The sequence below is a fragment of the Tachysurus vachellii genome, chromosome 1 (assembly GCF_030014155.1).
Source record: "Tachysurus vachellii isolate PV-2020 chromosome 1, HZAU_Pvac_v1, whole genome shotgun sequence".
NCBI lineage: Eukaryota > Metazoa > Chordata > Actinopteri > Siluriformes > Bagridae > Tachysurus > Tachysurus vachellii.
In genome coordinates this window covers 24,094,774-24,108,692 of record NC_083460.1, presented here as the reverse complement: position 1 = coordinate 24,108,692, position 13,919 = coordinate 24,094,774, and the positions used below count along the sequence as shown (strand labels likewise).

At 38.4% G+C, this 13,919-nt stretch overlaps 1 protein-coding gene across 1 annotated transcript in view; it reads right to left on the bottom strand.

Moving 5' to 3' along the window:
* The window catches only part of grin3bb (glutamate receptor, ionotropic, N-methyl-D-aspartate 3Bb), a 58,597-nt gene that overhangs the window by 6,999 nt on the left and 37,679 nt on the right, over positions 1 to 13,919 (bottom strand). Inside the window, exons 3-6 of the mRNA XM_060878735.1 lie at positions 10,973 to 12,065; positions 9,706 to 9,851; positions 6,792 to 6,907; positions 4,681 to 4,832 (exon numbers count right to left, since the gene is read on the bottom strand). Of these exons, the coding sequence (XP_060734718.1) occupies positions 4,681 to 4,832; positions 6,792 to 6,907; positions 9,706 to 9,851; positions 10,973 to 12,065 (1,507 nt within the window). The remainder of the gene's footprint in view (positions 1 to 4,680; positions 4,833 to 6,791; positions 6,908 to 9,705; positions 9,852 to 10,972; positions 12,066 to 13,919) is intronic.

Here is a 13,919-nt window from a genome sequence, read left to right as displayed (position 1 = left end):
TTATGGACAGTCACTTATCGTTCGCAGGATCACAAGAAGCCAGGAGTCTATCCAATATGATACGGGGCAAGACACAGGGTTCACTGGAGAGGTTCACACACTACAGACAATTTAGAGATGCTAATCAGCCTACAAAGCATGTCGTTGGACTGGAGAAGGAAACCAGAGTACCCAGAGGAAACCCCTAAAAACATACAAACTACACACAGTGCAGGTGCAGGAATCTGGACCAGCCCTGGAGGTGTGGGGCAAAACGTGCTTATTGCTAAGACACCATGCCCCCAGGATGGCAACTAATGACTGAGGCAGCAAATTAGTTATCCAGCATGTTATTGTTAGGCATTTCACATAGAGAGATAATGTGAATACAACAAAATTCTGAAGGAATATTAGCATCTCTCTTCCATTTACATAAATTACTCTAACATTGAAAACAAACTGAACTTTCAAGCGTTCTGCCACACTGAGACTTTTCAAGAACTTTTCAAAATTTAATTGCAGAATTAAATCATGCAACTGCACAAAAGCTACTCAAAGGCAAAACTGGCTGCTTGTCAACATGTTATTAACAGCACAACAGCTTTTACACACAAATCTGTACTCTATAATGTAATCAAATCAAATGATTTACTTGTTTCTGTCAGCGATTTGATGTGACTGCCAACGCCCTACTAGATAAGCCAACTTTTTACTAGCTAAAAAACCACATGCTAGCTAGCAGAGTAGAATCATAACTAGCCATAGAATGATAATGACGTGGCAACAATGATGCATTTTTTCCTTCATAATTTTTCAATATTTGAACAGTTAAAACATTTACATTTGGATTTAATATTATCTCATATATAACAAAATCCATTGAACGTATTTTTGCTCATCCATGCCTCTGATCAGTGTTTAGCTTCCTACATGATGAAAATAATGCTATAAATCTGGAGGGAAAAAAAACAGTCCAAGTCCAAAGAGTCCAGTTTTTTGCACAAAGCTTTTTTCTTTTATTTTCTTCTTTTTTTTCAAATTAAAAATAAGCTGTCTTCAAATGGCTTTGTCACAAATGACTCCTGTCACAATCTAAAAATGACGGATGAGAAAAGAAGGAGGAAATCGTTCATGAATGGCGGGTGTCTCCTCTGCTCTTTTTTGACCTGAGGGCATCAGTAAAGGAGCTGGAGAAGACTGCAGTAGAATACTGACCGACTCTCTACATTCAGTGCTTCTTCAAATCCTCTATTCTGAATCAAATTGAACTATGGTTCACACATCACACTGCCCAGGTCAACGTCTATTTCTGAAGCACTTCAGGAAAAGAATTTTGATCTTGCAGCTGAACATATTAATGCCCTTTGATCCTAAAAGAACAGCCCTTCTATGAGATTAGGACCAAAATGTCAGACGAAAAAAAAGAGAGAATCAATAATGATATAATACAACAATTAATTATTATATAGAAAGAAAAAATAATATTTTGAACATCAGCAAAGCTGACATGATCAGTGCTTAAATGATTCCGCCAATTACCGATTAATTACTAATTACTTGCCGATGAATGAACACTAATAATTCACTTTAAGAGATATTCTTAATGGTTATTACATTTATTAGTTCTATAATTCACATAATAGCTACCAGTTTCTTGAAAAAGATTTTTCCCTGGTTAGGATTTTTTTGCTTTCACTGCTGTGACTTGTTCAGTTTCAGGGTCAATGAACGATTCTCCCTGACAAATGTAGGGAACCAAATGTAGAGCAGGAAAACAGATCCAGATCACAGAACAAGAGTAAAACAAGATTTGTGACCCGTACTAAAAAAATAAATAAAATCTGGCTTTATTTACATATTATTTACTACAATCTTCCTTTTTTTGGAAAGCACAGTCACCCCTTTAATGCCAACCTGATGTGTTTGGTGCACTTCTAGAACTGTTCAAAACAATCTCACAACACACTGGAACTTTATCAATGTCTAGCTGATGCCATTAAAGCAAGCAGATTTTCAAATGGAACGATAAGGAGTAATCGTTTTCTAGCTGAGGCCATGGTAATATTTGCCCTCAATTAACTTGGAATATTTTGCACACCGGGGTTCAGATGGTTATGCATCTTGATGTTAAAGTATTGGTGTAGAATATGTAGACTACAGGAGCTACTCAAGGCTTGGGGTTAGTGTTCAGACGGTTGGGGATTCAAGCTGCCACTGTAAGGACCTTGAGCAAAGCCTTTAACCCTATCTGCTCCCTGACCCTGTGCGCTGAACCCAACTTGCTCACAAGCTAGGTTATGAGAAGTAAGAATTTCAGTGTCTTGTATAAAGTCTTTTTCTCATTAAATGTCATTTACCCCAGAATCTGAAGGTATACGATGTGGTATATAGTATAATCGAGAACCCATGTCTGACATAAGATGATGCTATAATATAACTTTCTCTCCTGATTCTGAGGATGAATGTAGCTCTGGGCAAAGTGGCAAAACCAAACATTTAGTTAGAAAATATAAAACATGTTGAATTTGTTGAACATTCAGTAATTGGCTACCTGGGTATAGCTGTGTCCCAAACCAGATGGTATAAGCTTTATCTTCATATTGTTTTCTGTTCTTTTTTTTTTAGACTTGCTTTAAAACGTCCCAGTGGCATTGTTTGCTGAGGTTAAACAGCAAATAATTGTGCAATAACATGGTCCAGTGGCTCATGACAGATGGCCTGCAGTTCTGTCTATGTACAAAAAGTGGCCATATTTCCCTGTTATCCTGTTAGCAGTGCAATTCATAAATTTATTAAAGGATAAAAAAATTAGAAATCTATAATATATGGGATTTCTACCTCAAGCAGAAATGATGGACACTTGATACAAAATTGGATATGAGTTAGTGGCCTTTCTTCCAACTAAACCTAAATCTTATTTTTTTTATGCAGGGACAGATTAACAACCATGACAACTTGGCACAAGCCCAGAAGCCCTGGCCACTAGGGGGCCATCATGAGCATAGATTTAAAAGTAAATGATTAAACTGATTAGACCAAGGACTCCCAAAAGGGCATTTCTCCAACCCCAGAAAGCCTTGACCATGTATTTAAATTCTATTTTTTATAATGTCGGACTACTGTAACCTGAATGTTTTATCATTTCATTAACATATGTACACATACAAAGCACTAAAAGCCAAAGCAATATTGCATGATGACCAGACATGGTCATAGTGGAAAGGGTGAGATTGCATTTCTTGACGTCGTGAATAAAACACGACAGCGTGTGCTGTGAAGCAGTGGAGGCTGGTTTAAACTTGACGAATGTGTGAGCATGGCAAGTAGGACATCACTGCCCAAACATCACTGTCTGCCCGGTTTACAAGTCAAACAGTAGAATATAAGCGCTTTCATGCACGGTCATGAAAAGCACTTTGACAAGCTCTGGGTATTATTTATTAACTTTACAACATTGTTCTGATTATTATCCTGAACTGCATCTGAAAACAAAAAATGACTTCACATTTAAAAGTATTTACTAATTTAGATGAGATTAGATTCTAATGTTATTGTCATTGCTCATGTGTACAAGGCATCGAAATGCAGTTCTAATCCAGAAAATCCAGGTCTGTTATACAAAAAACAGATCTTTCACAAGGAAAAATATACAAATATTTGGTAATTTCTATTTGCTTTTGTAGCGTCAGGATAACGATTTGTCAGAGTCAATCCAGGGACATGGATTAAACTTTTTAACACGTTTTTTACCAGCACACCGAAGGTCCATTGCAACCGAGGAAAGGAAATTTTTCAATTAGTATAAACAAGTGAATTATTTTATTCTAGCAAGAATTATATAAAAATAGACAGCGTTTAGTGTGAGATGCAGAATTTTAGTGGCTAACACCCAAAAATTTTAGAGGCCCATGAACAAGCACTTGGGGCATCTCAGAGAGCAGATTGTTTACTTTGAAGATAGAATCATTATTGTGTAAAAAAACCCAAACCAATTTGTTATTAACATTCAATGAATATATGTCACCTCAAATAGGCTGGAGAAAAATCTAAGTATTACAAATTCTTAAATCTCAGAGTGTCTACTTTTATATGAGCTTCATATTAATTGCCACTGTGTAGTGTGACATGACAAAGACATTCGATACTGAACATAGACACAACAAAACAGTCAAAGGTTTTTTGCCCACTGATAAAAGGAGAGTTAAAAGAGAATAAGTTGGTGGGAAAAAAAAACATGAATAACTGTAAATGCACAAGAAAACTTTATAGAAAAATTTTGAAAACTTTGGAGAACAATCGTACATGATTGGTTGGAATAATAACAACAAACAAACAAACAAAAAAAGACCTCATTAAAATGGACCAACGAAGACTCAACAACATCGATAGATAGATAGATAGATAGATAGATAGATAGATAGATAGATAGATAGATAGATAGATAGATAGATAGATAGACTAGGAAAAACGCCTTCTGTATATCACTAATACTACTCTATATACTCATAATAGATGTGTAATGTAGCGTAATGTATGTGTTATCTGTGTATATGATGAATTGTAAGATGGGCTCCAGTGTGGTCCCTGTCTTATCAGGTAATGGACGCTGGATGAAGGTGTATCCAGGTAATCCGTCACTAATATCAGGTTTTGGAAATGCAATTCTACTCCAGTGAACCTTGAGCAATGTCTCACTCTCACCTCTGTCATGGCGAAGACTCTCTTTCCACATGGTACCACTTTGTACCACTTGTCGTGCAGCATGTCCATGTAGCCATCGGATTTGTAGCGGCTGATGAATTCTGAAATGTTGGACGTGAGCGGCGAGTTCTGGGCCAGTCCGATTCCATAACCTGCCGAGGAAAAAGCACACGAATCAGTCCGAGGCTTTAATCAGGCTGCAAGAGAAATGCTATTTATTCCATCTCAAGCGTAAACAGTGAAGGTGAATCAATGACACTGGCAGGAAAAAGAAAAGCACAAAAAAACAAAAAGTGCTCATAAATTCCCTCCTGTCAGAACCAAGCGATGAGCTGAATGCTACAGAACAGATTTCCCTGTTCAACACCATTAAGCCAAGCAAATATGCTCCCTGTTTGTTTCTTCATCGAGCGTAACCATTTGAGTGTGCACACGAGCTTAGTTTTAATTTGAACACATGCTGATTTTTAGAAAGACATATTCGTTTCCTCCAAGCCTGTATATTTAAGCCAACAATAATTTAAGGTTCATATTTTAAATCTGTAGAAGGCTGAATAAACAGTTTGGCTGTACGAGTCTGCAGTGCAAGATGAATCTCTGGCCATGAGCAATCAGAGGACAGCTGTGATGTAAGACACATCATTAACACAGAGCAGACATGTGGAATGAGCAGCTAAAAGTCTAACTGAACAGAATTCTAAGATATTTTGAATTTTTAAGGCTGAAACGGTCAAATAAAGGTTAACAACAATAAGAATACGAAAAAAGCCCCAATTATTGTTTTAATCTCATCTCATTTTCAGGCTTCGGGTAAAATCGAGGAACTTCAAACTAGGCTGCAGTGGAAAGCTTGTTGTTCTCTCGCCTCACAAATAATTTAACTTTTCTTCTCTTTCGCCCCTGGAAAGAACTGTGGAACCTTTCCTATAGCTTTCTGTTGTTGTTGTTTTTTTTTGAAGAACCTGTTCCTGCTCTCAGCGGTTGAATAGATATGTTCTGTGAACATAAGAAAAGGGTGAACGAGGCTCATGAAAGAAACACTCAAGACAATTTTTAAAGCCGTTGAGCTGTGAAATCTGCTCAGAAGTTTAAAATATGAAAACATTAGATGAGAACATCCCCTAAGTCATTCGTCGACTCTCACTCCCCACCTCTATCTCGCTTTTTTAATTCCAAAAACGTTGTGCACACCTTTACAAAAGGATGTCTTTCTCCAGTGATGTTTTATACTTAAAATTGTGGAATTATCTAAAGAGGAAGCCATCAGGTTTTAACTAAATGATCAGTAAAACATCGGGAGTCCTAAGAAGGCTAAGCTAATACGTTAAAAAAAAAAATCCTGCAATGTTCTGAAAATATCTAATGTAATTAAGACAAACATTATGGAACATTGCGGCAGAGTTGTATTACACCAGAATATATACTGAAAATTATTAAAATCTAAATGTTTGCACAATATTACTGTGCTACTGTTCTAGAAACTTCAAAGAACTTGGGGAGAACTTTGGATCTATTCAAAATGGTTCTATGTAAAGAACAATTAAAGAACAATGGGTTCAATATATAAAGATACCTTTATACGTAACGATACACAGCTACGACCTTGTGAACCTGTATCAGGATGTATTTATTGATAGAGACTTTAAAGCATTAAGTCTCTCTGGATAAATATCAGTGTGCCTGGCAAATGCCTTAAATGTAAGTGTGATGGAACCGGAGAACTGGGAGGAAACCTTTGTGGTCACCATGAGAACATAGTGGATCTCCAGTATGCTGCTGTGAGTCTCCATGTTACTTGCTGCCTACTGTCATGATACCCTTGGTACCTGTGTAAGCCAAACTTTCACTAAAATGTCATAAGCCATAAATGTCCTTCTAGTTACAGCTCCAGCAAACTATCTATAACTATCTATAACTAATACATCTGTTTCCAGAACACTGATTTCACACTGATTTACTTCCTGCTTGTACATAACACCAGCTGTTAGTTATCCCCATAAAACATAGTGTTTCTCTCATTGTTCCACAGAATATTAATTGCTTAGTATTTGCACACAGGCAGACTTATATTTGGAAGATGTCGTTACGAACATTCAGATGAAGTTTCTAACCTTCGATAGCGAAGGGTTTGCCGACAGTCAAGAGTTTACAGTCGGCGTCGATGGATACCTCATAGTCCAGGAGAGCTTTGTCCATGATGAAAGCATCAAGCTTAGGGGGATCTGTCCTTCACAACACAAAGAGAAAGGGATTATAGAACTGCATGCACACGCACAAAAGCACACACAATCACACACTTCCCTACATGGCTATTCTTTGTTTGATTAAATATGCACAGCAAGGTTTTCATCAGTCAGACTCGGCCTCCCTGTCAGTTGCAAATGGAACCATCATCATTTGTCCAAGCTAACTGTTCCTAAGTAAGCACAGCCATAAATCTAGTGTCACCCTCAGCGAGATGGAAAATTAATACACAGAAATGCACAATAGAGGGATCAAATAGGGGGACAGCAGCACAATTGTTGATTAAAGAGCTATCATGCTAAAGATTTTAGCCAGTGGCAGAAACTTTTTACACAGCCAAAAATTGTCTATTCTAAATTTATTGAAATATGGTGAAAGAGAAAGTATTCGTTTTATCCCAATAAACAACATATCTAAGTTTGTGTGGAAATGACTGGCCATAGGCAAATATACTAAATCACAATTGCCTTTAGAGTCAAAATAAAGCTTTCAATATATATTTCCCAGCTCCCAGTATGACTGTTTTATTGGGTTTAAATGGGGCTAAATCCACTACACATGAAGACATTACACAGAATAAGAATAATTTGGCACCCAGCTGTTAATTCCCAAAACAGTCTGACCAATTTTATATTTTATTGGGTTCTTAAAGGTTCTTGCTCCAGTAAAAGTACAGATATTTTCAAACTAGTGTCATAATACCACCAGCAATTGGAGAGAATAAATCCATTAGGAAGAAATTACAAAAAAATGAGACTCATGGCTGCTCGTGTGTGCAATGCGTGCAGTTATGATGTGCTTTCATCTCTGTAAGTTGTTATTTGATTATGGTTATCTGCATTATTACAAGGCCGAGATGAGCTCAGCTGTAAGAAAACTCCAAACTGAGGTATACCAGTGGAAGAATCAAAAACAATGGTAGGAATAAAAGAATGTGCTATTTATTATTCATATAGGCTAGACCACCAAGTAGATTCAAGAAAACAGTCATGGACACACACACACACACACACACACACACACACACACATATCCTGAATCAGTGTCAGAGACTTCAGCTCAGCAACAACAAAGATGACACAGGTGTGAGCAGACAGGGAGTCCCAGACCTTCTCCCTGCATAGAATAATAAACAGCAAGACAGTCCAGGATCTGGATTTTTCCATGCCTATTATTATTAATATTAAAATATGAAAAATTAAAATTTCCTCCCTGATCTGATAAGAACGACAGTTAATAAGTTAATAATAAGACAAGAAGAGGGTATGCTGTCATCGGAAGCTAATCAACAACAATGGCATTACCTCCAAGAAGTGTCTGAAACCACAACAATTACCAGTTACCAGCATAATTTCCTTAATAATGAACACGATATATATACGTTTTTGTTAAATTTCAAGTTAAATGACTAAAATGAGCATTAACATGAAACGTCTGTGAAGACACTGTTAGCGCTTCACTATTCTAACAATGTCAAGTTGTTGTTATATTGTAAAAACAATGTATTAATCGACTCCATCAGACCAATCAGATTTCAGAACTCGGGGTATAATTAACAATTGTGATTATAAGCAAGAGTGCTGTTCTAGTGAAGCTCAGCCTGACTTACGTTCATACAGATAACAGCACAATTAAGATAGTGACATTTTAGACACAACATGGTCAAATATGATGTCCCAAATAGCATAGTTATGCACTATTGTACACCATTTTGAAGTATAAATAGTGCAAGTAGTGTAGCTCAGTCTCAAATGACCTACTACACACTAAGCAGTTACACTATGCTTTATGTACTCCAGAGTCCAGTGTGTGAATTTTCAAAGGGTAAAATAATCTCAAATGCAACATTAATTTTTTTTTAGTAACTTAAATCATAAGCTGTTTCCCAGCCAATGGGAAATGATGACAAACACATCTAATGCAATGCTGCTACAGTAGCTTTAACAGAATAGGGTGAATTTTTTAACATGTTAAAATAAATCCCAAATGTGATTTAAAAGACATCTGTAAGACATCTTGTCCACCAACGTGTCGACGGCCATCTTGAATTTTTTCCCCTCCAACCTCAGTGCCTGTTAGCCCCGCCCCTTTTCCACTAGGTATGCAATGCTGCAAACATTCAACACTTTGCTTTTTTTTTCAGGTGAATAAGTGCATCATCTGGGTACTAAACACTTTATGCACTTTATGCTCACAACTTCTTACATAGTTAATAAAAAGGGCGGAGCTATCAGGTGACACTTGAAGTGAAAAAAATTGAAGCTGGCCGACAACATGGATAACGGTCTTACAACTGTCCTATAAATTAGGCCACTCTGTGTAATTTATTTTTCAAGATTTTAAAAATTCACCATATGGCATCGCATTATGTGTGTTTAATGTCATTTGTTATCAACTGTGAAATGGCTTATAGTTCTGGCTAGTAAAAAACTGTATTTCTTTACTTCTTTATAACTACTCTTATAAAATTCATACAATAGACATTAATGTACATAATGGATAGTGTAAGTGCATATTGTGTAGGAGCACATTTGGGACGCAGCTCTTGTTTAATTTTGCTCCATTAATGGAGTTCCCAGAGAAGTCAGGGCTGGGTAGAGTGTTGTGTCATACAAACAATGTAATATTATATTAAATATAAGCACACTTGGAACACCACTTGTCCAATCAAAATCAAAATCAAACAGTACACAAGATGGAAGCTTTACCAAAGGTGTAAATTACAAAAAAAATATTTTAAATTGTTTTCAGTTGGTTTTAATGAATGCCGTGCTCTCTTACTTGAGAGTAGCAACACCATCTGGGGTGGTTGGTTCGTTGAATCTCCTCATGTATTCGTGCATTTCAGGGAAGCTTTTCTTCATATAGTCTTCTGCGCTGCTTTCACGTACGGTGCCAAAGCGGAACCCGTGGGATGGGTGATGGAGCTGGAGACACATGGATTACCAAAAGCAATATAGTCAAGACAGACAACCTCAATCACAGTTGATTACGTCTCAGCAGCAAACAAAACTTGCCAAACAATAGCACGCAGCCTGAATGATAAGCATTTAGTAAAACAAAAAATGAGTCAAGAAAGGAATAAAGAGGACACTAGAAAACACCATGGCTCCAGATTATTTTCAGACTGTAAAATAATCAGAAAGACTTTCTGTGTCTTCAGAAGGAATACTTGGGGCTCTGCTGTAATGTAATATCATGTTATCACCTTAAACCATGAACCACTGAGTTTTCTCATATTTTCTACACATTATATAGTATTTCAGGTTTACATGAGGTAAGAGTTGGATTAAAGCACCCTAAGCTACAGCTAACATCTGAAACATCATAAAAAATTCTTGAGGTCCGCATCAGCATCAGCAAACACCACTTCAATTAGTATGTGAATATTACTTAAGATTACTTTCACACTACTCAACAAACATAGGAAATTATCATTAAGGGAAACTTAATGATACTCCAACAGTCCAGAAAATGCTTGGACGACAAATTAAAAACATGTTGGCTAATTGTGTAGTTGTAACGCAACTAGTGTGTTGGTAATAAAAGCTTCACTTTTAAGACCATACAAAATTTGGGGGACATCTCATTTTTCAAACTCCTTTGCTGATTACCAAGTATAGTAAAGTTTATCCACGTTTGTTTTGGGCAGCGCAATTTGTGTTGAAATTATATTTTAATAAAAAAAATGTTTTTAACAGATTATTAATTCACACAAATTAATCAGCATTCTTCAGAGATTTGCCAGGTTTTTTGAACGGTTATATGAAGTAGAGTGATTGGTCATTGCCTCCTTCCTCCTACTTCTTGCACAGTTTGAGTGATATTTGGGGTCACTAAAAATCACTTTAATAACTGTCCCTTTTCAAGAAAGCCAAATTGTCCCTGGACTGTTCACAGATGGAATGTAAGTCAATTACAGGGGGTTATGACCACTTATAGAGATTAAGCTTTACTGTGCACTGTGTTAATGTTATGTGACCTGTGAAGCAAATCATTGAACCTAACTAAAGCTTTTAGGAATTATTGTGTGAAACAAAACTCTCACTTTGGCATCATGAATGCCCGAAAGCTCTTCAAAGGTCTTTTCTCCAACCATGACTGCGGCAAGGTTGGCTGTGTAACTGGACAAAACTAACAAGCAAAAGATGGCCCACAGGTTCATGAGGAATCTTCCTGTCCAGCACTTGGGCGTCTTACTCGATACTGTGCGGCCAAACAGAATGGCATAGCACAGGTTAAGAGCTGAGGAGTAGGAGAACACCTTCATGCGGTTACGCCCATGTGGAGTCATGCCAAATGGGCTTTTCCACTCATAGAGGGTGAGGAAGAGTGCTGTCATGTGCAGTGCTACAAAGATGCCCACCCACATGGACCAGTGTAATGGCCACATGAAAGCTCCAATGGGTGCTGCCGTGTCCTTGCTGCGCACTAGGATGCCTAAGCTGGTTGAGAAGAAAGGACTGGTGAAGTCCATTACTTTGCTGCGTGCTGAGTTGATGCTGAAGCTGGTTACGGCCATATCAGCTACGCCAGAAAGCAGGTCTCCGACCAGCCCTGTCCATCGGCCGCCTTTCCATGCGCCGTATTTCCCGTCTCCCACAATGTAAAGGTCAAATTCAAAGTCCATGTCCTCGGCCAGCTTTTCTAGTAGGTCAATGCAGTAACCATAGCAGCACTTGCTGTAATCCACTGGAACAAATGAGTTATTCCCTTGTGCTCGAGTAGCAAAAAAACGATCCAACAAATCTGAACTGTTGGTACCTGCATCCAGGCAGTACTGTCCAGCTGGGCAGTTGCCATCCTCATCCACCTCCCTCGTGAACACAAACGGGTGCTCGACTAGGGTGACTACGCGCAAATGGCTTCCTGAAACAGGAAAGCCGTGCCTCCATCGCCTGCCCTCACGACCTTTTTGTGCCTCTGTGCGATGGCGTGGGGTCGAGCTCTGCCACAGACCTCGTTCCTCAATATCCAGTTGGGTGCCCTCCCAGCTGCCCACCGTCACCCAGGTGGGCTGGCCCACAGCATCACGCCGAAGCCTCCAGATATGCACGCGCTGAGATGTAAGCACACGTGACATGTTCCGCTGCACACTAACTGCACCAGTCATCCCCATGAAGGATGTGTTTGAGAGAAACCTAAGGGCGAAAGAAGTGACATCAAATAAAAATGCAGACCAACAGACTTTGACATCAGTAAAGAAAAAAGCTAACGGTCAGGTGTGTTCATCATACCTCTACACTTCCAGGAAGGTGGATAACCCTCATTGGTGACAGGAGTGACCCATAGTTAAGTCTGTCTTATTGCCATCAGCAGGCCAGCAGACAATAAATACTGCAGAAGCAGTCAAGGGAAGGCCTGGGGAAAGGGATTGCCTATCTGGATGACTGACACAATCTGGCTGCCTTTGCACTGTAAACTATAGGAGTTTCTTTCACAGGGAGTATATTTGGTTGTGAAACTCCATCTTCTTCAATGAATTAGAGCTGCTTGACTGGCTGAGCTGAGGATACAGGGAGGAGCTCAGATCACTTCAGACAAGGCAATGCTTCTATAGGCCAGACAAGCCTCTTACATGGGCTTGGAAATGAACATCTTCAGCGATCAATAAAAAACATGGCATGTGTCCAATGGTGAGCTCCTTCATAAAAAAGTTAAAAGAAGAAGAAAAAAAAAAAACGGAAAATGCAATTTGGCCTGAAACCTTTTGTCATTAATTTTGCCTTGTGAGGGACACAAGTTGGCCCACATGCTGACATACCCCCCCATTATCCTCTTCGTTCCTCCCCCTTCCCCCACCCCACTCATCATGGTGCTGAGTGATATTGCATTTACAGACTATGGTCCCTCCTTTTTAGTATGGCAGGTTTTAATTAGTTAAAACCAGCTCACATCCATTTCTCTGCCAGGCCAAAGAGTGCACTGAGAGGACCAATGAACTGAATGCTAAATCCCTACTGAACTGTCACAACCTCAGGAGTACACCATATACTAATGAGTTATAGTGCGTACTTCAATACCGATGAAAGGAAATGACATATCAGAGACAATATTTCAATGCCATGTATGGGTGAGAATAATGTTATTATCATTCAGTTAAGATGTCTTTACTGTAACTCCAATCTGTTCAGGCGATCAAATCAGAAAATGATGCCTGTTTATGGCAGTGTAACTGGCACTACCGAGCATTATTGATCTGTCTCCCTTGCACTAAAGCTTTGTCCTGCTCAATTGTTTGACATTCTGTTTGGGTCTATTTGACAGATTTTATCCTGTTGTGCTGAGCAGCAGAATTCTCTGCATGGCCACGGTGCAGCGCAATCCTTTTTGTATTTGTAGGGAGGGTTTGAGAGAAAGAGTGAAACCTTGCTAATCCACACGGAGCAGTGGGCTCGTTTGATAAGAGTGATCCCTGCCTCGTGGGAAGGTATCTGTGTGAAACTCATGAATACAGCTTAAAGCTCCAAAACATGTTTGCATTCCAGCTGCCAGACTAGCAGTTTCTCTACAGTCATCGAAAGTCAATGGCTGTATTAAGAAAGAGCATTAAAAAGTTGTTGAAATCAACTACTCCATATAGCTTGGATTTAACCAGGTTATTTATTTTCAAAACCTAAAAATGATTTAGTATGTGAATTTGGTTGTGCAGATCCCACTCACCCTCCATCACTTTTACTGCTTTTCCTAAAGAACAGGCAACTCATTGTTAACTCACAAAGCTTACTGTCAGACCTATATTCTTATAAGAGATTTAACATTTTCCCAGGAATTTAATAGCATAATTTAATGAACATTATAGCAAATTAATTTATCACGTATTTAAAGAACTGATTTAGTTAGATACATTTACTTGGATGGGTAAATTACATGCAAGAGTAGTTGGCACATGGCAGGTGATACAGTGAAGTCGTTTTTGGAGCAAACATTATGTAAATAATATTTGCAGTTTGAATATCAAAGAAACTCCAGTAACTGCAATTTAAACCTAATAT